The 27,736-nt window shown below is 44.4% G+C and overlaps 1 protein-coding gene across 38 annotated transcripts in view; it reads left to right on the forward strand.

The window, feature by feature from the left end:
• Positions 1-27,096, forward strand: part of DOCK9 (dedicator of cytokinesis 9) — a 325,197-nt gene extending 298,101 nt beyond the window's left edge. For 21 of the 38 annotated variants that reach the window (XM_070048669.1, XM_070048650.1, XM_070048660.1 and 18 more), the window contains 9 exons: positions 7,196-7,318; positions 7,909-8,022; positions 8,664-8,699; positions 9,510-9,656; positions 14,350-14,560; positions 19,670-19,860; positions 23,529-23,629; positions 23,764-23,902; positions 25,852-27,096. In XM_070048669.1, coding sequence (XP_069904770.1) covers positions 7,196-7,318; positions 7,909-8,022; positions 8,664-8,699; positions 9,510-9,656; positions 14,350-14,560; positions 19,670-19,860; positions 23,529-23,629; positions 23,764-23,902; positions 25,852-25,974 — 1,185 coding nt within the window. In that variant the 3' untranslated portion in view covers positions 25,975-27,096. Of the gene's footprint in view, positions 1-7,195; positions 7,319-7,908; positions 8,023-8,663; positions 8,700-9,509; positions 9,657-14,349; positions 14,561-19,669; positions 19,861-23,528; positions 23,630-23,763; positions 23,903-24,813; positions 24,955-25,684 lie in introns of those variants that run through there. The other 17 variants (XR_011378719.1, XM_051850502.2, XM_051850506.2 and 14 more) reach the window with 3 other exon arrangements.
• Positions 27,097-27,736: the final 640 nt, after the last annotated feature.

The raw sequence follows: 27,736 nt of genomic DNA on the forward strand, positions 1-27,736 counted from the left end.
TATTTTTTTCCCCTCAACCATTTATTACAGTTCTTTTTATATGCCAGCAGTTTAGTAAAAAAGATCTGGGTATTTAAAACTTCAAACAAAACCATCACTCATTCTATATGATTGCCTTTCAACATTATCACTGTCTGATTACTGTCTGGAGTTGATCTGACTTTCAGTTGCGGTGATGGATGAGAATTCAAAGTAAATGAAGAGATCTCTGCTGAGAATCTTATTCACATATGCTCCAATGTTTAGTTACTACCTTGATTTTTCCGACTTTTTAATTTTGTGTTGACATGTGGTTTCTCATATTTGATGGTCTGTGGTTACTGTTTTTGTTCCTGTTAAAAGAATGATATCAGCTGTAAATGTCTAGCTTTAAATTTGACATTAGTTTAAGTAATTTACCTTACCAAATTTTGATGTTGATGTTCAATAATTCACATTTTACTTTTATGAGCAAAGGAATTATCTTTTTTATTGTTATTTATCTTTTTAAGATCAATTTATCTGAAAGGCAGAATTACAGAGAGGGGGAGGGAGGGAGGAACAGAGAGAGAGAAGGAGAGAGGGAGAGGGAGACAGAGAGAGAGAGAGTGCTCTTCCATCTGCTGGTTCACTCTCCAAATGGCTACAATGGCTGGGGGCTGGGCCAGGCTGAAGCCAGGAGTCTGAGACTCCATCGAGGTCTCCCACATGGGTAGAGGGGCCTAAGGACTTGGGCTGTCTTACGCTCATTCCCAGGTGCATTAGCAGGGACCTGGATCAGTAGCAGAGCAGCTGGGACTTGAACTAGCTCTGATGTGGCATGCTGGCATCTTAGGTGGTGGCAGTACCAGACCCATCTTTCATAATAAAAGCCATTTTTAATGTGTTTCTAGGTAAATTCTATACTAACTCAAATTTTATATGATGTTATCATTTCTTTATAATAAATTTTACTGATTGATAAGCTACGAATCATGAATGCCTCCTGAATCAGAAAACAAAGTAGTGTTCAGCAGAGTGTCAAAGTTGATGCTTAGTTGTTTCCTGATTCTTGATAACGATCTGATTGGGACACTTGTTTCAAAGTATTTACTAAGTTCTTATGCAGTGTATTAGGTTTTCCCATTCCCTCACCATTCTGGGAAGTTGCCCTGGCTTGAAGCCCATCTTTTACTATCAATTATAATAGGGTTTTTCATAATGAACTCAATGATGTCATGTCATGTGTGTGTGTGTGTATATATATATATATCAATACTTCTATGCTACTTGAATTCAAATTTGTTATTAAATTTTTTACTTCTGATTTTACTAAATAAAAGTAAATATACTATTTAGATCTTAGTCTAGCAGGAATATCTGGTCCAGAAGACTAGTCCTAGACTTGACTTGAGTTACTTGAGGTACACATACTAAGCAACTGTGTCTACAGCACAGGATATCCTGTTGATACAGGAAATCCTACTCAACTCATTTTGCCACAGCAAAGGACAATTATTATTAGCACCTAGAGCTATTTCAAATGTACCTGAAAGGCTCCTATTCACAGATACCTTACATGAGTGTACAGACCATCTTCCTAGGATTCCACTTCTCTGTGTGTTAATGGAAGTAGATGTATGTCTTTATATATTTTTATGTCATGAAATTGTACTACACCTAATTAATTTATTTTTGACATAAAATTGGTGCCAAATTAGTATATATTCAGTCTTCCCCTCATCCTTGACTTTCTGTCTTGCTACTCTGTGGGTTAGATTTTATCCTCCAATCCTTGAAACTTCCTGTCCTCACACACGAAGCTGTCTTCACTCACTTGCCTGTGCCCAGCCTGTCTCCCCTGTTTCCTTCCTGTTCCCTCTCCCACCATCCACCTTCACCTGCCTGACTCCTGATCACCCTTTAAGACTCAGTCCATCATCACTTTCTGCAGCTTCCTGTGCCTCCCCTTCCCTCACCTCTGGCCGGACACTGCACCTCTCTGCACCCTGGTCCCCTGCATGATGCTTGCCCTTGCACTGATGCCGTCTTTTACAGTCCCTTTATGGATCTGACTTGCACACTGGACTCTGAGCTCTGGGGGAGCAGGAAGTGCTGAGTAGCATGAAAGCTGGATATTTGACCTCCTCTGGACACATTTACTAATGCTAATAAAACAGTCCCTGCTGCTCTCAATTCAGAATGTCTGCCCTTGAGGCTTGCATTTGGGCCAGAGTGTGAAATCCCCGTCCTTGATACCCTGCCACGTTTGTCACATCTCTTCCAGGTGGTGGTCGTGAGCTTCCAGTCCCTCAGTCTGGCTGCTCTCAAGGATGACCGTGTGTCATTGAGGGCCTCTACCTCAAAGCAAATTTCATTTATGTCATGTAGTTTAATGACCCATTCAAAACTTGCACTCCACTTTTTGTAAAGACCTGTTGAACTTACTTTTTTTTTTTTATAAATTATAGAAACTTAATTTTCTTTATGTGAGCCTGTTTATTTTTTTTAAAGATTTTATATTTATTTGCAAGTCAGAGTTACACAGAGAAAGAAGGAGAGAGAGAGAGAGAGAGAGAGGTCTTCTATCCACTGGTTCACTCCTCAATTGGCCACAGTAGCTGGAGCTGTGCCGATCAGGAGCTTCTTCTTAGTCTCCCACGCGGGTGCAGGGGCCCAAGGACTTGGGCCATCTTTTACTGTTTTCCCAGGCCATAGCAGAGAACTGTATCGGAAGTGAAGCAGCCAGGACTCAAACCGGAGCCCAAATGGGATGCCAGCACTGTAGGCAGTGGCTTTACCCACTACACCACAGCACTGGTCCCTATGTGGGTCTGTTTTAAAACCTCAGTGTCTAGCATTGTACATTGTACATTACAAATGCGTTGTGAAATAGTTGAGTGATTAGATGAAATAATGATGTGGAGTTAAAACTTCTGTAACTCTTTGAGGCAGTTTTTAATTATTTATGGAATTGCATTAAAATTAGTTCAGATTCTTATGCTATCATTGCAGTGGTGTGGCATGCAGAACATTTAGGTCTCTTTAATCCAATTCTCAACAAGTAGACTGATGTTACTGTGTATTTGTACCTACAGTGTGGACCAAGGCAAACTAGCAGGACCAACTGTAATTTTTCACAAAAAGTTTACTTTGTAGTCAAACAAAGCCCAATAATGAGATCAGAAAGAACCAAATTGGTCTATAAACTAAAGCAAAGAGCAATTTTAAGATGGAAAATTTTCCATACCCTTGACTGTTGGGTTGTGAGAAGGATGCTGTGACTGTTCGAATCCTCCTCTGCGTGAAAACCTGGGTCTTCTGAGGATCCTCCCACCTCTGCCGCTTGCCTACAGCACCACTGAGTGAAAATGGCCATAAACAGCGGCTGGCGGCTTCTTTGACCTACGATAAGCGCTAAGCGGGAAACACGAGGCTTCGATGCAGGAAATCCTACTCAACTCATTTTACCACAGCAAAGGACAATTATTATTAGCACCTAGTACTATTGTTGATATTACTAAGAAAATGTGAACTTAACCATTCATCCAAGACATACTCGACTTGCCAGAATGTTTGTGGCACTGAGGACAGTACATAGCCCAGTAGAAGTAATATTTTTAATACAAAGTAGGAAGTGATAATTGAAGTAAGTGAAGTTTTTGAATGAACTGTGAATTAACCCTTCACAGTGGACAGTTTTCAGAGCATTTTGATAGGTGAAATTGTATTTGATCCTCATAAATACCAATTTAGGTGAGACCTAAATTAGTACACTGCCCATTTCACAATATGGAAAAGTAAGTGTATGATAGTGATGCTGAACAAGTTTCATTTTTATGCTGTTCTTTTATCTAGCTTCTTACAGAGGAGTATGAAAAGTATCATAAAAGTATGTCATGCTTAGTGTGTATAGACTGTCCATTTGGAAAGATCTGTGACAGAGGTCAGAAAGGCATGCCTCTTCTAATAGAGTTGCAAAGGATAAGAGATATATTAGAACTTTTTCCCAATTTCTTCTCTGTAGCTGCTATGGTGGTCACTACATATATCTGGCTCTAACGAGACCTGCAGTAAAAGCCCGAGATAAGTGGTATACTTTTTATAAGCACTAGTACAGAGTCCAGTCCATAAATAGCAGTTTTATGATTTGTATGTCATAAATTTGACGGAGTGTAAATGGTCTTGTTAGATAGTATTTTATGCTAAATTGATTTGCTACTGCTTTAAAAATATTTTTCCTTGAATCTATAAAATGTGACATTAAGAGATTAGTAATATACAACAAGAGAAATGCATCATGACCAGGTAAAGTTTATTCCAGGAATGCACTGTAGTTTGACATTAGAAAACCAAGCAGTATAGTTGATCATATCTACCAAAGACCATGACCATCTCAGTAATGCAGAAAAAGCATTTAACAAAATTCAGTATCTATTCATGATTAAAAACAAGAAGAAAAAACTAGAAATAGGATGGAACTTCCTTAAACTGAAAAGGATTATCTGTAAAGAAAACTTAGAGCTGGCATCATGCTTGAAGGTAAAAGGCTGATTGCTTTCTCTTCAAACTGGGAACAAGACAAAATTAGTTTATTTTATCCTTGCTGTTCAACATTATGCTAGTAGTGATGACCAGGGAAATAAGAAAAAGAAAATTGTATTCTCATAAGACATATTTGTCTGGTTTGACCAAGAAAATCCCAAAGAATTCATAAGAGAAGCTACAAAAACTGCAAAGTCAGTTTAGCAAGATTACAGGAGATAAGATTAATATAGAAAAATCAGTCTTCACACTTAGGGATTTTTATACCATATTTTCACTCCATTTTTAGGGATTATTTTATGTAATTCCTAGAAACAAATATTCTGGATGACTTTCACTCTTATTCAAACAAAGTACTTTCCTTGAAATCGTCAAAATGTAAAACCAGTACTATTTACAATAGCATTAAAATACATGAAAACTTAGGCATAAATCTGTATAGATCTGTATGTTTTTTTAAAAGCCACAAAACACTAATAAAATAAATCAAGGAAAACCAAAATAAATGGAGTAGAAGACTCAATATTAAGATGTCGGTTCTCCCTAAATTGGCTTGATTCAGAGCAGTCCCAAGTTCCCATCTGGAATTTAGGTGGAAACGGATAAACTGACTCTAAAAGTTATTTGGAAAAAACAATGAAACTAGAATATCTCTAAATTTGATAGATTTGAAGATGCATCTTAACAGACTCCAAGATTACTGTAAAGCAATGGTTATCAACTAGGGAAGGTTTGTGCCCCTACTCTGGGCCCATATGACAGTGCCTGGAGACATTTTTGATTGTCACAACTTTGGGACAGGGAGAGACATGCTAGCATCTGGTAGGTAGAGGCCAGAGGTGCTGCTGACTATCTGCCATGCAAAAACCAGCCCTCACAACACAGTGATCTGGCCCAAGTATCAGTAGTGCCAGTGTGGAGAAGCCCTCGTAAAGCTACAGCAGTAATCAAGACAGTTTGATACTGGCACAAGAATAGACACAATGTCAATGGGACAGAACACACAGTCCAGAAATAGACCACACCCATATATAACCAGTTGGTTTTTGACAAAGTTTCAAAGGCAATTAGATGAAGAAAGGATAGTCTTTCATCAAATTGGGAAGAATCTTCATACTTTATATAAAATAACTCAAAATGGGACATAATCCTAGATATAAAATTTAAAACTTTTGTGAGAAAATCTTTATGAACTTAGGTTACATAAAAATTTCTTAAATAAAACAGAAAGCGCAATCCAGGAAATAAAACTTGATAAACTTCAAAATTAAAAACTTCCTTGCAGAAAACTGGTAAGAAAATCCAGAGACTAGCTATAGACTGAGATAAAATAATTGTGAATCAAATACCTGGTAAAGGACTTTTATCTAAAATATATAAAGAACTCTTAAAATCCAATGATAAGAAATAACCTACTAGAAAAATGAGCAAAGAGTTAGACTAGATACCTCTCCCATGCCATACGTACAAATGACAAATAGGCACATGCAAATTTTTTTTTTTTTTTTGACAGGCAGAGTGGACAGTGAGAGAGAGAGAGAGAGAGAGAAAGGTCTTCCTTTTGCCGTTGGTTCACCCTCCAATGGCCGCTGCAGCCAGCGCACTGTGGCCGGCGCACCGCGTACTTATCCTGGTCTCCCATGGGGTACAGGGCCCAAGCACCTGGGCCATCCTCCACTGCACTCCCGGGCCACAGCAGAGAGCTGGCCTGGAAGAGGGGCAACTGGGACAGAATCTGGCGCCCCAACCGGGACTAGAACCCGGTGTGCTGGCGCCGCAAGGCGGAGGATTAGCCTAGTGAGCCGCAGCGCCGGCCGGCACATGCAAATTTATGTAGTATCATTAATGACACTCCACTCAGATGGGCTTAAACATAAAGATCTTATTAGGAAATTCCATAGAGAGATTGACATCAATCAATCCAAACCTTTAACAAAATCGTAAGTAATGCATACAACTGGGGCAGAAAGGAGACTGTCCATTCTGTTACTAGGGCAGACAGGCCTCTACGAATGGCCATGAGATGAATGCCACCCCCTAGTAAGCTCCATGCTGCCTGTCTTGTGTCACATGTAACGCAAGCTGGGATCCTAAAAGTCACCCTGATTGGCTACTTGGGTCACATATCCACCCATGATGAAGCATGACGGTGGCCAGGAAATAGTGTCATGTTGATTGATGTCATTCTGAACCACAGTTCTCAAGCCATTGATAGTATTACCTCCTCCAACGTCCAAGAACTCTGATGGAGGCACTTTGAGGTAGACAAGTCTGACGGAAGAAGGAAAGGACACAGGTGATGCAGGCCCCAGGTACCTGCCCACTTCACACTGTATTCCTCCAGGATGTTAGGAACTCTGTGTGGCTCAGCATTTTCACTGTTTCTCAGATTGGAGAAAGATGTTTCTAAGTTATTAAAAAAAAGAGCTTAGAATCCACATGAAGCTATTAATGTCCGTGTTTGCATGCAAGTAACTATCACACAGGCCGTGGAACCTTTTTTTGACTTTTTACTTGTAAGCAGTATTGATAAAATGGCTCCCTACAGAAGGAACTGCTGATGACTTGGTGCACACGAGAAGTTAGTGTCTAAATGTATTTCCTGTTGAGAACTGTTGCTCCTCTCAGTCTCAGCAGTTTTGCGTTCTGTGCGCACTGCAGTGCCCCTAACATGCCCTTCCTCCTGGATCAGGATGTGCTGATGGAACTGCTGGAGCAGTGTGCGGACGGGCTGTGGAAGGCCGAACGCTACGAGCTCATCGCGGACATCTACAAGCTCATCATCCCCATTTATGAGAAGCGGAGGGATTTTGAGGTAGCTGGCTTTTTGGTTTTTTCCTGTAGATGACGTGTCCCCAGACCTACTAATGTGCAGATAAGTTAGGTTAATGGCGACCACCAGACGCCTCCAGAGAGTCCTCAGGCATCACACTCGCTGGCCCCCACCGCGAGGCGGAGCCCACGCCTCAAGCCTCAAGGGTTCCTGCCCAGGCACTCATTTCCCCTTTTGAAAGGTGGCCGCGGACAGGGCTTTGCAGTCACCAGGCCTCCGTTCCTCAGAACTCTTCGTGGCCCCACCGTCAGGGGTGACCCTTCCACCTTCCCTGGGCTGGGAGGTCGCCCAATTGCTCTTAGCAAATCCAATGGAGCAGGAAAAACAAAGGCTCAAAACGGTTTCAGAGGAAGCAGAATCTGTGCCTTTGCTCTGAGTAGTTGAAGGGTCCTCCTGTGCAGGTTTGCTCTTTGTATAGGAAGCATTCATATGCAGTCGTCACAAGTTTGGCAGTCAGTACGATCTCTTAAACTCCAGTTCAAGGAATTTTCACCTGTAACCTTTGGTTGTCATGTTTAAACAGATTCTGCTATTTGTATATAGGAAGAAACCGGTTTTGTTCTGCTTTCCAGAGGCTAGCCCATCTGTATGACACGCTGCACCGGGCCTACAGCAAAGTGACCGAAGTCATGCACTCGGGCCGCAGGCTCCTGGGGACCTACTTCCGGGTGGCCTTCTTCGGACAGGTGCGCCCTTTCTCCGTTCTGTAGGCTGCCCGAGTTCCTTTTTAAATTAGCTTTTTAACTTTGAATGTTCCATTTTCTATAAGTGCTAATTTGATGAATATGTCATATTTCGTACAAATCTTACCTTCCTTAGTAGTAAACTTTCTGCTTTTTTCTTTCTTCCTGTCTTTTCTTTATTACTTTCTTAAGGCCGCGGTAAGTTCTTCCTCCATGAGACATTCTTAGTGGCATCTTTGGTTCCTCACTGTGGTTTGCAAGTTTCTTTTTCAAGTCTTTATGTGTATCTGTCTAGTCATTACAAACAAACAAAAAAATTAACATTTTATTCCATTTACAGAAATAAATCACCTGTTTCTTTATACGTCTATATTGCATGTTTTAAACCAATATTAAGACTTGCTGGTTTCCTTTGTGCCTGTGCATTTTTATCTTTTGTAATCTCCACAAGTATATTTACCACTGTAATAGTTCAGAAACCCTGTATGGAAGGGGTATTTAAATTTTACTTAAATCTTAACATTCAAATCTCTAACACTATTAAATAGTATAAGTTATAATCCATTTGCTTAGGGTATGTGGTTTTTTCGTGAATACTATATAACCTTCAATTTATTCTGTTATTGTCTTTTATAACTTTGTAGCAATACCAGTTTACAGACAGTGAAACAGATGTGGAGGTAATTACAGTAATGCTTAAAAAGCAAGTAACGTAGTGAAATGACTGCCTCTGAACCCCTGGTTTGATGTGGGTGGTTTTTGTTTAATCGTAGCCTGCGTCCTTTTGTATGTACTGTTTTTGCACCATTTTCCTTCTTTTATTTTAGATGAGAACTTTTTTTCCTTAATTTCAGATATTAACCCCAATCTGGACTTTTAAGTTGTGAACCTTTTTCACTTCCCACGCAAGTCTAAGCCTTGTAGTCAAGCATGATTGGTGCTAAAACAGATGGTGACTGGTGATAATAAACATACTTTCTGATATTGTGCTATAGGCCTCAGATATGTTTTTCTCATCATAAAAGCGAGTTTACACATTCTGTATGTAACTTGCTGAACCTACCGCAGAGCTGAGTGCGTCAGTTCGCGCTGTGACGTCCTGTGTAAATGGGAGAAGGCGGAAGGGCTGCACGTGCGTTTCTGAGGCCTGCCAGTCCCAGGCTGCTGGTCACTGAGAGTGCTGCTGCTTGGGAATGTGAAACGGGCTCGACTCCTGTCGTTAGAGTTCACCGAGCGACACACTCTTGAGTCGTTTCACTCAACACGTAATGATGGCTTTCTTGAATGAGTTCTCAAGTGTGTGTTTTCCTTTGATATTTGTACCCAGACTTCATGCTGTCATCATCTTCCTTTGTATTCAGAAACCCTGTTGAAGTAGGATTTTGTTTTGGAGTCATTCCTTCCCTCCCCTCCTATAACACAAGAACCCTTCCTGGTGGTAGACTCTGCGCTTCTGTCCGGCTCGGCTCTAACTGTGCTTTGTGTCACAGGGCTTCTTTGAAGATGAAGATGGAAAGGAGTATATTTACAAAGAACCCAAACTCACACCTTTGTCCGAAATTTCTCAGAGACTCCTTAAACTTTACTCAGATAAGTTTGGTTCTGAAAATGTCAAAATGATACAAGATTCTGGCAAGGTATGACTGTGTTTTTATAAGTTTCACAGCAATGTAATATTGTTTTGATTATACATGATGGGTTATATATTATATTCATAAATGTATATAGGAAAAAATGAAGGGTTATTGGCCATGAGAGGCAGGTGGGTGTTTTTCTTCTTAGTCCCTTTTTGTACTTCCCATTACACGTTTGACACCAAGCAAATCTTCACTGCATAATTTTAAAAGCATCTTCTTTCACAAAATTACATCTGATGGCATGCACCATTTCTAGGTATTTAGAAACACCAGAAGAGCAGGGTCCATGGTTCTGACCCATACCGCCCTTCCCCCTGCACTTAGCATAGCGCCTGGCACTTGACTTGACACTGTGTCCCTGATTATTGGTGTGTTATAAATGAATGGATAGATGATGGATGGCCAGCCAGGAATGAACTTGCTACGCCGATGACTGCAGGAAGGAGATCTGCTTTCATCTTAGAGATGTGTCCTCTGGTGTTTTCTTCTTAAGATGACTCATTTTTTCTTATGATTTTATTTTAGTTATTTGAAAGAGTGATAGAAAGAAAAAGATCTTCCATCCACTGGTTCACCCTCCAAATGGCCACAATGGCTGGGCCTATGCCAGGCTGAAGACAGGAGCCTGGAACTCTTCCAGGTCTCCCACACGGTGATAGGAGCCCAAATATTTAGACCATCTTCTGTTGTTTTCCTGAGTACTTTAGCAGGAAGCTGGATTGGAAATGGAGCAGCTGGAATTCAAACCAGTGCTCCATTATGGGATGCTAGCATCGCAAGTGGTGGCTTAACCCCCTGAGCCACAAGCTAGCCCCTGAAGACCCTTTCTGGACCTACACCATTGTCCTGGACAGTCAGTTGGCCCACCCACTCCAGGTTGTCTCCCGGAAGTTAGGCATCCCTCTGCTTCCTAAAACTCAGCCAAGATAGAGCTTCTGACCTTTGCCTAAGGATGTTCCTGCTTCTCAGCTCGCAGCAGTGATAAGCCCTGCCCTGCGTCCCTCTTAGCAGCTGTTCCGGAGCGATCGTAGTTCCTTTTCTTTTCCCTTTGAGGCCCCAGTGTCTGTAATCTGTTCCCTGAGGGCTATTGATTTTCTCCAGGGAAGAGTCCCCCAGCCTCCTGCCCAGGAAGGAAGTAGGTAAACATCTGACTACAGTGCAGGAGAAAGGCTGGGAGGTACCACCTTTGGTCTATAGCCTCTCACTCACCTTTCCTTGTTCCGCTTTGTGGCCTTGTCCCTGTTTTCTGCTGAGACTTATAGACCCACTTAGACACTTTCCAGACCAGTTTCTTTTTCTAAGAAACTGGTTTATTTAGAGAAAGAAAGAGAGAGAGATCCTCCATCTGATGGTTCACGCCCCAAACAGCTGGGCTGAACCAAAGCCAGGAGTCAGGATCTTCTTCCAGGTCTCCCACATCAGTTCAGGGGCCTAGGCATTTGGGCCATCTCTGCTGCTTTCCCAGGTACATTATCAGGGAGCTGGATCAGAAGTGGAACAGCGGGGACCTGAACTGGCACCCACAGGGGAGGCCGGAGCCATAAGCAGTGGCTTTACCAGCTACGCCACAGTGCTAACCCCTATTTATTTGTTTCAAAGTCAGAGTTACTGATAGAAGGAGAGACAGAGAGAGAGAGAGAGAGATCCTCTATCCGCTGGTTCACTCCCCAGATGGACACAATGGCTGGGACTGAGCCAGGCCAGAGCCAGGAGCTTCATCCAGATCCCCTAGGGGGGGTGGCAGGGTCCCAAGCAAGTGGGCCATTTTCCATTGCTTTTCGCAGGCCATTAACAGGGAGCTGGATTGGAAGTGGAGCAGCTGGGACACGACCTGGTGCCCATATGGGATGGCAGCATCGCAGGTGACAGCTTTACCTGCTATGCCACAGTGCTGGCTCCCAGACCAGCTGCTTTAGAAAACAGTTTCTTCTCTGCTCTTTTGTGGGGTGAAGCCTGGAGTTAGCTGCTGCAGATGGGGACTTGGGCTGTTTGCCCTGCCTGCCACTCCTATACCTTTTGTGGTCACCCTAATCCTCGGGGCTGCAAGTGCTTCTGAGGGGTGCACTGATGCCTTGGTCACCCCTCCTCAGGAGCATGGGATTAGAATGAACTCTCCGGCCGGCGCCGCGGCTCACTAGGCTAATCCTCCACCTTGCGGCGCCGGCACACCGGGTTCTAGTCCCGGTCGGGGCGCCGGATTCTGTCCCGGTTGCCCCTCTTCCAGGCCAGCTCTCTGCTGTGGCCAGGGAGTGCAGTGGAGGATGGCCCAAGTGCTTGGGCCCTGCACCCCATGGGAGACCAGGAGAAGCACCTGGCTCCTGCCATTGGATCAGCGCGGTGCACCGGCTGCGGCAGCCATTGGAGGGTGAACCAACGGCAAAGGAAGACCTTTCTCTCTGTCTCTCTCTCTCACTGTCCACTCTGCCTGTAAAAAAAAAAAAAAGAACGAACTCTCCCCTGCCGAGTCAGGTAGAACACCTCCATGCCCCTGGCTTCCAAAAATGCATTAAAGTCTCTCATCCGCTCTTGTCTCTGTCCTCTTCCCAAGGATCTTGCAGATTAATTCCTCACTGTCATTTTAACAGTTTCGGAAAAGGAATCAGTGCACATTGTTGGTTCGTTTTTAAGCAGAGACCTCAACACAACCGTATTCAGACATTCTTACTCCGTAGACCTAATTGCTCAGGTCCAGTTTTCTCTAAGACTGAAACCTTCCTCTGGACCTAATCGGGGCTTTGACATTACAACCTTTCCTCCAGGTTCTCGGCCATTCTCTCCTTTTTACCAAGTGGCCCTTGATGCAGAAGCAGCTGGAAGAGTTCCAGGGCCACCTTCACCGAGAACCCATTCTCCGTTCCTTCTACTAATATGCAGGCAGGTACTTCAGAGAGTTGGTGGAAAAACGGAAATAGAAGACAAGTTCATTTTTGTGCCAAAAAAAAATTGGAACTTGTGCATAGTTTCTTCATGATGCATATTTTCCACAAACTCTTTGAAGACTTCTTGTACTTACAACCTTGAACATGAAGAATAAGGAAATGTTGCTAATAACCAGGAAAGGTTTCATTCCACTGCCTTTAAGTTGTTTCTGCTTGGGGCCGGCGCTGTGGCATAGTGGTTAAGGCCGCTGCCTGCAGTGCCAACATCCCATATGGGCACCAGTTGGAGTCCCAGCTGCTCCACTTCCAATCCAGCTCTCTACTGTGGCCTGGGAAAGCAGCAGAGGATGGCCCAAGTCCCTGGGCCTCTGCACCCACATGGGAGACCCAGAAGAAGCTCTTGGCTCCTGGCCAACTGGGGAGTGAACCAGCAGATGGAAGACCTCTCTTTCTCTGCCTCTCCTTCTCTCTCTGTGTAACTCTGACTTTCAAATGAATGGTAAATTTTTAAAAAATAAATAAATAAATAGTTTTTCCTAAAGAAAGCCAAATTGAATAGGTTTGAATACTGTTAAAATGATTGGCCATAGGGCTTTTTCTGAAATGCAAATAATAGCTTTCTGTGGCTTTATGTATTTTCTTAACTTTTAAAATGTACGGCCCTTGCCCATGTGTTTTTCATTTCCCTTCACAAACATCTCTGTCAGGAGAACAGCAAGACCATGACCACCTCCCTTTGTGCCAGTGTAGTTGTCTGTGTTCTTTGCAGTCATTTCTTCTTGTCCCTTTGTGCCACTCTAGAGAGTTAAATACAGATAAACTCCGCAGAATTGGTTTGTTTCTATAATAAGTTAGCTTTTTGTTTCCGATGGGAAATACCTGTGTTTAATGTCCTCCCATGTCACAGAAATTAGGGCATTGCCAATTCTAGCAATGTAGTTTTCAAAGCACTTATATGCTGAGTTAACTAAACTTAACACTGGATTACTTTTAACTTAATTTCTACTTGTATTAAGTTATGTTTAGAATTTTTTTAAATTGTAAGGTATACAGATTTCATGTACTTCGTGTTACCTGTGTTAAATGAACGGATCTGCAGCTCATTGCGTCTAATCTGGTCTGTCTACAGATCACCGATGATGTGAGGGCCCAGCTTTCAATTGTGATTCCTAAAATATTTTTCTCTCTAAGGCAAATACTAAAAGTTGCAGTTTAGGAAACAGAGAAACTCTGACAAGGAGTCATTCAACAGGAAAACTGTCATGGTTTCTTCAAAGAAGTCAGTGCCATAGAATAGTGGGAAATTCTGGATTAAATACAAATAAAGAGACATAACAACTAAATGTAAAGTGTGGTCAGATTATGGTTCAAGTACAGATAGCTGTAAATAACATTGTAGAGACATTTCAGAAAATTATAAAATAAACCAGGTGTTTGTTGATATGAAAGAATCATTGTTGACCTTATGAGACATGGTCATGTTTTATGGTTATGGAGAAGAATGTCCTCATTGTCAGAATAAGCTTGCTGAAGCATCATGATGTATGTGTAACACTAACTGTGCAACAGTGCAACCAAAAAAGTCTGTGTGTCCGTGTGTGGGTGGAGGAAGTGGTGCACATACATACATGTGTGTGTGTGTGTTCCTGTATTGGTATAGCAAAATGTTAATGATCGTTGATCTGCATTGTGGGAATTCCATCTTTTCTGAATTTTTCTAAAGTATTTGTTAATAACAAGTGGGAAAATAGCAGTCTCTAGCGAGATCTGAAAGATTGCTCCCACCCACCTTCAATATCGCTTGTCATTTAAAGGTCAACCCTAAGGATCTGGATTCCAAGTATGCGTATATCCAGGTGACGCATGTGATCCCGTTCTTTGATGAAAAAGAACTGCAAGAGAGGAGAACAGAGTTTGAAAGGTCACACAACATTCGCCGCTTCATGTTCGAGATGCCCTTTACCCAGACCGGGAAAAGGCAGGGTGGGGTCGAAGAGCAGTGCAAGCGGCGCACCATCTTGACAGGTATGGTTCTCGGGAACCGTGGCCAGCGTCAGCCCGACACCGGCCCAGCAGCTCTGGGGGAGGGACCCAGAAACCTCAAGACCTGGAGGAGCCCCTCGGGCTCAGCTAGCCTCCCCACCCCTGTTGCTGTTGATTTCTCAACAACGTTGCAGTGGGTTCGTTTCTGAGAGGAGCAGCGTGGTGGGGGCAAGAGGTGCGGAGTCGCCACACAGAACCCTGGAGTCAGGTGAAAGCAGGCCTGAGGCGAGCAGCCCTCAGACTCGTTTATTTCAGTTGGTACAACATCTTATATAGCCAAGACCAGCCAATCTGGTCAAGGGGTGGTCTATGCCCCAACCAATCACAGCCTGTTGCCAGGCAGTTTCCAAAGCCATCCAATCACAGCCTGTTGCCAGGTGGGTTTCAAAGCCATTCCTGAGTAACTGACGCTTGCTTGCCAGTGGCCACCTTGGCATGACCTTCTCATTCCACCACACCCCCCCATTTCAGGTCAGCATTTACCCAGCGCTTGCTTTGTCAGTTTCTGTTTACACTTTCTTCTTCCACAGACCAGAAGTCCATTTCCAGCGAAAGGTCAGGTACCCTTTTTAGAATCTGAGGGAAGCAGCGGTCCTTACCTGCCCAGAGCCTTTGCACATGGTTCCAAAGATCAAGACCATTTCTTTTATTTATTTATTTATTTTTTATTTGACAGATAGAGTTAGACAGTGAGAGAGAAAGACAGAGAGAAAGGTCTTCCTTTCTGTTGGTTCACCCCCCAAATGGCTGCAACAGCTAGTGCACTGCGCCGATCCGAAGCCAGGAGCCAGGTGCTTCCTCCTGGTGTCCCATGCGGATGCAGGGGCCCAAGTACCTGGGCCATCCTCCACTGCCCTCCCGGGCCACAGCAGAGAGCTGGACTGGAAGAGGAGCAACCGGGACTAGAACCCGGCACCCATACAGGATGCCGGCGCCGCAGGTGGAGGATTAACCAAATGAGCCACGGCACCGGCCCTGATTAAGACCATTTCTGAAACCCATGTGGAACCTTGCACACAGCCCCCTCTTGCCTCCCGGGAAGAAACCCATGTCATGTACATCTGCCCCCAGTTTCCACAGGGACCTGCTCAGGGAAGAAGTAGCCCAGGGGCTGGGTCTCGTCCACCTTGTCCCTGACAGTGGTGGTCAGCCTCAGCTTGAGCACCTCCCTCCCTCCAGTGCATGCAGCTCACTGCGCGGCCTGGCCAGCGGAAGCAGTCGTCATTGATCCTTTTGGTCCTGGTCACCATTGATAGCCCATTCTTAGAAACGCATTTTATATCATTTCCCACTTCCTGAGAAGTGTCGTCACCTTGGTGCTGATTTTTACTTTCTTTAGAGGAACTTGACATGCCCATTCTTAAAGAATCTGCAGCAGAACTGGAATAATCTAAAACCAAACACTTTCTTGACCTAAAATAATTAGTGGGAGCTCTTCGGAATGCCAGGTGTGTCCCTGTCCACCATTTGGGCACAGCGCCCACAGTAGCTTGAGTTAAGTCAACCTAGGAAGGAGAGATGTGGACTTGTAATTAGACATTCGTGTCCTGAGTGAAAGGAGCGCCTGGAAGATGCTGCATTTCGGGTGGTTCTTGGTTCTTGCCAGGGAACTGTGTGCTCTAAATGGGTGATTTGTATGCTGTGTGACTTACATCTCAGCAAAGCTATTACCAAAATCACTCCAAAAACCTCAGTACAGGGGCAGGCTTTTGCCCTAGTGGTAAAGACTCAAGTTGGGATGGCTGCGTCCTGTATCAGAGTGCTGGGTTTGATTCCCAGCTCCTGGTTCCAGCTTCTTCCCACTACAGCCCCTGGTGATGGCTGAAATACTTTTGAGTCCCCACCACCAGTGTGGGAGACCTGGATGGAGTTTCTACCTCTTCACCCGGGCCCCAGCCCAGCCCTAGCATATGATGGCATTTTTCACCTTCCCTTTGAGGGAAATGAGATAGAAGTTTAAAAGAAAGAAAGAAAGCTCTCATACATTCTCAAATAATGCATCCCTGCTCCTGCTTTAGAATAATGAGATAACCTCTGTCAAGCACAAATAGCCTTGTCCTCACACACACAGGCCTCCCCCGCTTATGGAAATGCTGTGTTTTTCTAATGTACTCCTCAGTAGCAAGTTCTTGTTTCTAGATAGATTCATTTTATGGAAATGACCAGCTCAGGCAGCTACAATGACTTCACTTTTGGTTCCTTAGATCAATAATTGTCAAAGGTTGTTCCAGGATCAGCAGCATCAGCAACTCCTAGGAACATGGTAGAAAAGCCAGCGCCCAGGCCCTACCCAGACCTGCTGAATCTGTGTTCAGCAAGACCTCCCATATCAGGTGCTGCGCTCACACTGGAGAGCCGAGGCGTTGGCGAGCCAGCCTTCTGCTGAGTCGAGGGCAGGACTTTCTGTGAGGGTCGCTCTTGAGGCAGCCAGCTGCTTCACTGCAAGGTATGTTCCTGGGCACGTGGCCTCCGGGCCGCCGTTTGCTGCGTTAGATGAGATAAACATGTGAGCAAAGCCCTGACTCAGCCAGAGCCGAGGGGACAATCAGGAACTAAGAGGCGGAGTGCACGCAACGCTGTTGGCTTGAGGAAGAACCACCTTCCCAGCTGTGGGGCTGAGGAGGCTGTGGGAGTGGTGGGAAGCCTTGCCCAGGGCTTCTTGCAGACCCCGTCATGGCCTTGCCCTGGGGCCTGGACAGGTAGCTTAACCTCTCCATGCTTTACTTTCCATCTCATTGTGTGAAGTAGTTTTGTCGATTGTAACCAGAGGGGAAAGAATTTACCTCATTTTGCTGGGTCTCGTCCTCTGTTGAGCTCCTTGGCTTTTAGGGCTAATGAACAAAAGGGGATTATTGTGCAAGGAGTCCCCAGGAAAGGGGAAGTCTGCCCTGAAAGGCCTCAGGATAACAAGATAGGTACTGGCTAGCATAAGCTTCTAAAAATGCCACTAAAAGCCTGGCCACTCTGTATCAACCGGTAGTTGAAGATAGGCACACTGGAACATTCCGAAGACTTTGAACTTGAGAATTTTCCCTTTGCTCCTTCCCTTAATCCCCTAGGTCTTTCTTCCAGTGTATCGCCTCAGACTATGACTCTCGGCCTTCCAGGTTGTGGCCCCAGACTCCCCACCCTCTGGCCGGGCAAAGGCTCGCCCTCCTGCATAGTTCCCAGCCAGCTCCCTGCAGCTGTGTCATCATTTGGAAACCCCTTTTTTTTCCTGGGACTCCTGCTGCGGAGTTTCTTCCCATCCATGTTCCAAGGTCTTCCAAATCATGCCCAGATTCCTACTCAGGTGGGGACTACCCTCCTGCCCTCCACCTCCTATTCAACTGAGCAACCCACACAGTCACCACACTTACTTTTTTTTTTTTTTTTTTTTTTTTTGGACAGGCAGAGTTAGAGAGAGAGACAGAAAGGTCTTCCTTCCATTGGTTCACCCCCCAAATGGCCGCTATGGCTGGCGCTGCACCAATCCGAAGCCAGGAGCCAGGTGCTTCCTCCTGGTCTCCCATGTGGGTGCAGGGCCCAAGCACTTGAGCCATCCTCCACTGCCTTCCTGGGCCACAGCAGAGAACTGGACTGGAAGAGGAGCAGCCGGGACAGAATCTGGCACCCCAACCGGGACTAGAACCCAGGGTGCCGGTGCTGCAGGCGGAGGATTAGCCAAGTGAGCCGCGGCGCCGGCCCACCACACTTACTAGCTGTGACTTGCCCCAGAGAGGGCCACAGATCTCCTTGGCGGGCCTTGTAAGACTAAAGCTTGCTCAGTCAGATACCTCACCATCTGCCTTCCAGAGCCTACTGGCTCTCATGAAGCCGGTCGAGCAGAAATGCCTTCAACAAAACATAGAGCACTGGCAGTGTCCAGTGTTGCACACTCACAGAGCAAAGATCGGTGGCCTTGAGCAGATTCCATCCCACCAGAGGAGGCAGACGACAGGCAGTCAGCACACCACGTGAGCAATGTCTGTGTTGGAAGGGAACACGTGTTCTAGACAAGAGCACAGAGAGGAGGGACTTGCCTCAGGGTGGACATCGCCAGTTTGAGGCAGACACTGGGGGGGCACCTGAACTCTGTCTCACAGGAGCGGTTTCAGTTTTGTCACTGAAAATCCTCTCGCTGGCCACTTAGTTAATTAGTAAAGAATCCAAACATAATCACTCCCATCATACTTTTGCTTAGTAATAAGATAAACTTGTGTCTATCTGCATGTCAGTAAATATACATATATTAAAGATATATTCAAGTATCTTATGATAAATGAAAATGAGATTAGCTATTTCTTGTTGAAAAATCTAGGAAAAACTAAGTATTTTATTTATATTGCTTATCCATTCCAAGCTTCAAAATACCTTTATTGTTACTGCAGCTCCAACAGCTTGAAATGAAGTGATTAATGAAGTGCTCTGTTTAGAAGTATATTCTGCTTTGTTATTCATCATTGACTTCTCAGATTTGTGCATGTTTAACCTAAGATTCAAAGTTGTTCTACGAAGAAAAATGAATTTCCTCTGGGTTATTTTGTGGCACTCTTTTCTGGACTTAATCTGCTATGTAATGTAATGTAATGTAATGTAATGTAATGTCTCAGTATCCTTTAGTCTTTTTTATGCTTTCAAAGCTTTCTTAGACCTCCTAGCTCATCCAGATCTCACAACTTCCTAAGGAAAAATAAGACTTTTATGGATGAGAAAACTGAGCAAGGGATGAGGAAATGATTAGCAGGGGTAGGGAACCTTCTTTTCTGCCAAGGACCATTTGGGTAGTTACAACATCATCCACAGAACATATAAAGTTATCAACTTAAAAATTAGCCTGCCGTAGATGTAATGAAGTTCAAGTCCCACCTGCAGCTGCTCCGCAGGCCGGGTGTTGCCTACCCCTGCTTAGAGACAACCTCTTTACGGTGACAGAATAAGGACCCCACTCTCGACCTGTCATTGAATATACGCGACCGTAAATGAAGACAGGGCCAGCACGTGACTTTGGCACGCTGCGGGCTCCTCATCCACACGGGGGAGTAAGAATCCCTTCCTCCTCAGCGCGGTAGGGACTGCGGGCTGTCGTAATTGTGGCCTTGCCCTCCGCAGCAATCCACTGCTTCCCGTACGTGAAGAAGCGCATCCCCGTCATGTACCAGCACCACACGGACCTGAACCCCATCGAAGTGGCCATCGACGAGATGAGCAAGAAGGTGGCTGAGCTCCGGCAGCTGTGCTCCTCGGCGGAAGTGGATATGATCAAGCTGCAGCTCAAACTGCAGGGCAGCGTGAGCGTGCAGGTGAGCGAGGCCGAGCGAGGCTCGGGCAGCGCGGGGGGCACACCTCTGTCCTTGTGAAGTTCAAGTGCTTCAGGCCAGCCAGGCCTGCGTGAGCTCCTGGTATTACCATGTGAGCCCCATGACTTTCCTTGAGTTTCCAGGCCGTTACTCCTGCTATCAGAGGGGGGCAGCCCTAGGACCCCTGCCACCCACCTGTGAGGTATCATTCTCATACATCGTCTTCTGGGAGTGAGGGAGTGCCATCCATGCCACCCTGACTCTCAGCTGTTTGGGGAATTCTAGGTGCTAGGCTGAAAACCTGACGATTCTTCCAAATATAAGGAAGTGTGGATGACGGTACATTTCCCTACGAAACTGTTTTCCGGTTTCAATGAAAACTTTATCTGGAAAAAACTTTATCTGTTACACTTTGAGTCTCTTAATGGTGTCTTGTGCCTAACAGAAATTCTTCACGTTGACTTAACCCAATCAGTTTTTCTTTCAAAGGTAACACTGTTGGTGTCCTCTTAAAGAAATCTGTGCCTGTTCCGGGATTTCAAAGGTGTTCTGTGTTTCCCGCTTTGTTCAGCATCTGCATTCAGGTCTGCAGGCCCCGCAGAGTTCACTCGTGTGTGTGGAATAGAGTAAGAATCAAGATGCATTTTGCTGGGACCCGTTTCACGGTGTAGCTGATAAAGCTGCCACTTGGGAAACCAGTATCGGAATCCCTGGGATTGAGTCCGTCCTCTGCTTCTGATCCAGCTTCCTGCTAATGTACCTGTGAAGGCCGCGCAGGAGACCCAGAATGGAGTTCCTGACTCCTGGGCCCTGCCTGGCTGTTGCAGGTGTTTGGGGAGTAATCAGCAGAGAGAAGATCTGCCTCTCCCCCTCCGTCACTCTGCCTTTCAAATAAATACATAAATTTTTAAAAGCTATCAACTTAAAAAATACATATATTTTGTTCATATGGGCACCCAAGTAATGCAACATTTATATCTGATCTAGGTACTGATTAAGAAACATGTTCAGTTTGTGAGACTTGATCAGTCTGTGTGCTTATGATAAATGCAGTTTTCTCTTTGCGTATTTTACTTCAGGAAGAGATTTTTAAAAATTATCACTTGTGTGTTTTCCTAGGTGATTGGTTAGTGTTAAATCACCTCCCTCCTATGACCAACATGTCTCTTGCTTTATCAATATTTTGTATTGAAATTTATTTTATTTATTTGAAAGGCAGAGTTACAGAGAGAGAGAGATCTTCCATCTACTGCTTCAATCCTCCAAATGGCTGCAACAGCTGTAGCTGAGCCAGGCCAAAGCTAGGAGCCAGGAGCTTCTTTTGGGTCTGATGGGTACAGTAGCCCAATTACTTGGGCCATCCTCTGCTAATTCCCCAGGCACATTAGCAGGGAGCTGGATTGGAAGTGGGCAGCCAGGACTCGTCCTAGCATCCATATAGGGTACTGATGTTGGAGGCAGCAGCTTTACCTGCTATGCCATGACATCAGCCCCTTTATCAAAGTTCTTAAATACCTATAAGTAATTCAAATACCTTTTTTCTATGGAGATAAATAGAGGAATGGATATATATATATATATATATATATATATATATAATACACAAACACACACACACACACATATATCCCTGTGTACTGTTGTTTTGTTTTCTGTTGCAAGAAAGGTGTGTTCATATTCCATGTAGATTGTAATACATGTTCTGGGTTTTTTGGTTCATTTCCTGAAAGCAGTTTTTGTTAGTTTTTCATCAGATCTCCCCTAAAGAAGTATGAGTTGTTACCCAAAATTTTTCTAAGTGTCATTTACCATGAAAGTACTTTCAGATGTTTTCATTCTCTTCTCTTATGGCCTAAAAGACTTAGGTGCCAAAATAAATTAGCAGATGAATATAAGTAGTCCAGCAATGTAAATTATTGCATAATGGGTCAGAGGCCAAAATTTTCTGTAGCTGAAAACAAAACCACTCATGAGGTGGCCTGAGTGCCAAGCAAGGTGGGGCTGGACAGGTTGAGCTTTCTAAAGGGCAGAATATGCCCTGCCATTTGACAGTGACCTTTGAGTTTTATGAAATGCCCAGTCATCTTAAAAAGCAAAAAATTTCTTAATGAAAGAATAAGACCAGTCTATACAAATAGTCTTCAGAGACCTCATGGCAAATTCATGCTGTCTTTTAATTCTGTTTTGCAAAAAGCTTTCTGAAGCCCTCACATACTTGTTATGCCCACCAAACAAAGAAATTAGTGTAACAAAGAAGTTGGAATCAGAAGATGTTAACTTTATTATTTTATTTCTATCGTCCTTTTCACCAACAGGCCCACTGGGGGTGCCACATTACAGGGCAGAGCTGTCTGCATGGCTTCTTGGCTCCACACTACAAGATCTTGTTATCTGAGACCTTGTGGAGTCTCATCAGCTTTCTCTTCGCATATTCCTAAAATTGACCATAAAGAGACTGTCCATCATTTGGGTCATGTCAGGTTATTAACATGACTGCCCCACACATGTTTAGTGGAATGCCGAGTCCTGATCTTACAAGTTCATTATCACAGATGGTTAGCTATTGTTCCTGTCTCCCCTGGCCTCAGGTGAATTCTTGTGGCTCAGTCCTCCTACGACTTCTACCCAAGTCCCACACATGATGGCCCTCAGAGCTACAAACAGCACTTGCTGTCCAAGGCCACTAGACCTTGTAGGAAGAATTGCATAATGGCCACATGGTCAAGTCCTTTCCCAGGCTATCTCAGATGTCTGGGACATTCTCCTTATCCAGTGTGTGCAACCTTCATTCTTGCCATATTCCTGTACTTGCTGACTTGTCAGAGACCACTTCTTGGCTAATTGGAAGAAAGGCATTGATGAGTGCTTCTGATCTTTGGCTTGTGAGCATACCTCAAATGGGTTCTGTATCCAAGATAGCAAATCAGTTTGCTAATGATTATCTCTACCGTTCAGTGAATAGTTGATTAGCATATATATTTTTCCATTTTTCACTGTTCTAATAACTAAATATCTTAGTAGTTAGAGTCCTTGACATGGAGTTGGATGACTTAATCTCTGACCTCTAGCTTTTTTGTTTGTTTGTTTCCATTGAAAAGGCTGAAAGAGAGGGAAGGAGGGAGAAAGAGATCGAGAGATCTTCCATCCATTGACTTATGCCCCACGTGCCTGTATGCCCTGGACTGGGCCAGGCTGAGGTCAAGAGCCCAGAACTTAATGCAGGTTTCCCATGTGGGGGACAAGGGCCCACGTACTTGAGTCATCACCTCCTGCCTCCTAGGGTGCATATTAGCAGAAAGCTGGATCAGAAGAGTAGCAGGGACTGAGACCCAGGGGCTCTGGCACAGGACGAGGGCATTCCAAGCAGCATCTTAACCACGGTGCCAAATGCCCACCCCACATCTCTGACATTTTGCTTATTGGCTATTCACACACGAACAGGACCTTCAGTTTCTCAGCATTGGTTTCTTGAGCCCTGAGGATGAGTGAGATCACCAGTGCAAGTGAGACATATGAGTAACGGCATACATACATCTTCTTTATGGCTTTTTGGGGGGGGATCATGGCTGACTCAGCCAAACAGCTCTTTTAATGCATGCCATCTGAAGCTAAATAAATGAACTAAATAAATTTTTTCATAATGTAATTCAGAATCGTTGGTTTTCATCTAGGTCAACGCAGGCCCACTGGCATATGCCCGCGCTTTCTTAGATGACACGAACACAAAAAGATACCCTGACAATAAAGTGAAGTTGCTGAAGGAAGTTTTCAGGTAAAGCACACTGAAAATGTCTCTTTCTTTTCAAAGACTGGCCGTTTCTAGGTTCATTCAGGAAAAAGATTCTACCAGTCAGACTCCCACTTTGTCCTCTGATTGTCATTATTTCCCCTTCTCACCCCACTCAGGCAATTTGTGGAAGCTTGTGGGCAGGCCTTGGCGGTAAATGAACGTCTGATTAAAGAGGACCAGTTAGAGTACCAGGAAGAAATGAAGGCCAACTACAGGGAAATGGCGAAGGAGCTTTCTGAGATCATGCGTGAGCAGGTAAGAGCCGCGCTGGCGCTGGCGGCTGGCCGTGCTCGCCTAGGGAATGTGCATTAGTTGAGGGTCTCAGGCACACTCTGTGTTGAGCTAAGCCTCTTGGTGTCTTCCCAGAACCTTGGTGTGCGAGGGAGGACAGTGTAGCCTAGCAGTCCTACTGCATCCTGTGTCTCGAACAGGTTGCCTGTAACCATCTGAAGCACCAGGGGAGAGCAGCGCTCGTCTCTTCATTGTTCTCAGCGGTGGCTGCGTTTCCCAAGCTTTGACTCTCCCCACCCCCATCTAAAACAAAATCAAAAGAAACAAAACCTCGGGCCCCACAAGCAGACATTATGTATACTGTTCTTACAGCTTTTACACTCAGGCTCGGTCCTTTGAGAAAAGGGCCTTCCCTGCCTGCTTCAAGGAGGTGTCTGTTGTATGGAATGCCTTTTGCTTGGGTAAATATGTAGAATTCCTCAGCTCTAGCCATCTACAGCGGGCCTGTGTGCCCTGACTGCTTTCTCTGTGTTCCTTGTCATTAGGGCATCTTCCCTGATGCCTTTGGTATCGTCTCCTCCCCATGTGAATGTCTTCAGTGGGATTCTTGGAGTAGGCTCAGCTGCCATCAGAAGAGGCAGTTGGCCACGTTGCCATGAGTGCTTTTTGAAGAGGGCATTCTCCACAAACCCTGAAGTCTTCATACAATCACTGTCCTGCTCTTTGTGATTAACATTGGCCCCCTTATAACACGCACCTGGTCTTATCTGCTCCTTACATTATTATCTTTCTGCCTTACAAAAGCCAGAGCCATTTGCGTCAGTTACCCTATCATGTGCTGGTTTGGTTGGGGCATTTCTGTTGTAAGAAATGAATCTCAGTGGTTGGGCTGTGACTAACTTGCACTTTTTTCCTTTCCATGCTAACACATTCAGATGGGATGGTAATGTCATGTTTTGATTCTATTTTTCTGATTAAACTGAGTCACATAAAGTTGTGACTGAGCAACTGTAGATATTGGTGTCATGACAGTGCATGTACCAAGGAAAGCAACCCTCTCCTGGACATTTACAAAGTAGAAAAAAATTAGAAAAGATGAAAGAAATAAGTGTGTGAATTACTAAGCAGAAGGAGGAAGGGAGGTCTCTTGGAAACAAATTTTCATAAAAGCTGAAGATGTTTTCCATGGAGCTTCCAGATTGTAAACACAGAGCTTGATCACTGGGATCCAGCGTTCAGCCCTGGAAAAGATGAGAATAGGAACAAATTATGGGCTGAAACTGTTAAACTCTGAGATTGTATGGACATCTAATGCAGCACTTTGCTCTCAACTGAACCTTGATCTCATTACGCCAGCAGCTCTGGAGCTCAAACCCCCTTAAACCTTTAAACAAAGAAGTAGGCTTGCTTTACTGTTTCCAGAGGAGCCTCTGCCTGGGGAAGTTCTGAGTCTCCACTGGCTAGAGGTCCAGTCTTTTACCCGGATTCCTTCCAGGCCCCGCTGGAAGTGAAAAGCACTTGTTCAGGGCCAGAGGGTAGCCACTCTCTCTCTCCTGGGGTGGAAATCTGTATGAGGCTGAGAGAAGGATCCAACAGAGAAACAGAGATGCTCCAAGTGCGTTTAAAAAGGCTTTTTCAAGGGACAGGACCAGGCCATGTGCCAGTCAAGTGTGTGTAAGGTAAACCTCAACTCACCTTAAGATCTGGTGAGTCCAGAAGCCTCTCCATTTTTCTTATAAATGAAACAAGCCATGCCGTTCTTGACTTTCTCCTGGCTGTCCTGATCTGAAAACATTCCTTTACTAGATGAGCTGAAACAGTCTGTCTGCAAACCACCAAAGCCAAGCTGTCCAAGGGCACCCCTATTCACAGTTGCGGACGACCCGTTGTGTGTGTTGTGTGAAGCACACCAGTTTGAGAAATGTTTGCTTGGAGCCTTACTCTCTGACGATGTTGTGTTTCTGTGCCTCAAGATCTGCCCCCTGGAGGAGAAGACGAGCGTCCTGCCGAACTCACTCCACATCTTCAATGCCATCAGCGGAACGCCAACAAGCACAATGGTTCACGGGCTGACCAGCTCGTCCTCAGTTGTGTGATCACGCCTCGTGGACCGCATTGGGGACTTACTTTGTTACTGACAAACTCAGGATGATTTCCAAAGCTAATCGCTGGGGACACCAAGCACAGGGAGAAGCCATGGGGACTGGGAGCGAAAGGGAATGAAGGACTGTGGTATTTCTAGTAGCTTTTCTATGGGAGTCAGAAGAAAGGATTACGTATTTTTTTAAATCTCACCGGCAATATTAAAAGTTTTCGTTGTGTCTTGACAGCAGTGTGTGGTGGACGCTGTGAAGCTGGAGTTAACTTTTACTCTTCCTTCCAGAGCAGTTGACAGTGAAGGACCCGGAGTAGAAGTGTTCGTGGGTGCCGGTTAGCGGCAGCAGCCCTGAGAGTGAGGAGGGGGAGGTTTGCCACTTAGCTAAGCTCGAGAATCTTGAAAATATTTTTTTTCTGGTGGCACATTCAGGTTGAATATAAGAACTATTTTTGTGACTAGTTTTTGATGACCTAAAGGAACTGACCGTTGTAATTTTTGTACCGGTGAACCAGGAGATTTAGTGCTTTTATATGCATTCCCTTGCATTTAAAAAATAAGAAAGCTTAAGGAATTATATGGGCTTAAAACTAGTCAACCAGTTTAGAACCAAAGGCCTATATTAAAAAACACAACGTAACTGAAAAGTAAAAAGTAGTATATTGCTATGTACATAGAGTTTGTTAATACAGTCTCAGCATCTGTACATACATGTATTACATTTCTACATTTTTAATACTCACATCAGCTTCTGCATTAAGTTTAATTGTGACAGACTTGTGCTGGTCTTAGTATATGCAATAAACTTTTCTGTTTTATTCTTGTACATAAAAAAGTGCAATATGGAGATGTATACAGTCTTTGCTATATTAGGGTTATAAACTGTTTTAAAATCTTCATCCTTTTGCCAAAATGGTGGAGTATGTAATTGATAAATCATAAATCCTGTGGTGAATGGTGGTATAATTTAAAGCTTTCACCATGTTATATTTTCTTTTAAGACCTTAATTTAGTAATTTTATATTTGGGGAAAGAAAGGTTTTTAATTTTATTTAACTGGAATCACTGCCCTGCTGTAATGAAACATTCTGTACCACATGTGTATTAAAAGTAACACTGCTGATTTCCTGGTGTGGATCTGAGTATTTTTCGTGTGACGTTCCTGGGAAGGACAGAATTCTGAAACGTTTGAGGCTGAAATAACTTGGAAACTGGATTTTCTTTCAAATACTTGGGAGAAAACAAAGAAGGTGGGTAAATGGATAAATAAAACAAGATTGACCAACTGTTGGTAACTGTGGAAGCGGAAGTTTGGTGTGTGGGAAGCCGTCGTAACACCAGTTTCTCTGCTTCTGCAGGAGTTTCCGTAGTAGATGTCAAAGGCAGCTCTCGGGTCGTGTCTTTGTTTCAGAGAACTTGAGTGAGTGCTCCGTGGTCTGGCTGTGAATTGGACCAGGTATTCCCAAATACGTGTGGATGCTTGATTTATTACCTCCAGCTAAACCAAGGCTGTCATCTTTATCATCTCCCTTGCTTGCTTCTGAGATGAACACTCTGGGATAAGGTGGTCACTTGTCCTAGAGATGCATGGGTGGCCACATGTGCATACACCCCCTGGAACCCTCCCCTCCACTCCCCACTCAAACACTGAACTGGCCATGCAGTGCCTGGTTTGCAGGTGCTGGTCTTGCCTCTGGTGTGTCCAGTGGGCCCGGCAGGTGAGTTATTTCTTTGTCGCTCAGTCGCATCTGTGTCCAGTGATG

The sequence above is a fragment of the Oryctolagus cuniculus genome, chromosome 9, assembly GCF_964237555.1.
Source record: "Oryctolagus cuniculus chromosome 9, mOryCun1.1, whole genome shotgun sequence".
Taxonomy (NCBI): Eukaryota; Metazoa; Chordata; class Mammalia; order Lagomorpha; family Leporidae; genus Oryctolagus; species Oryctolagus cuniculus.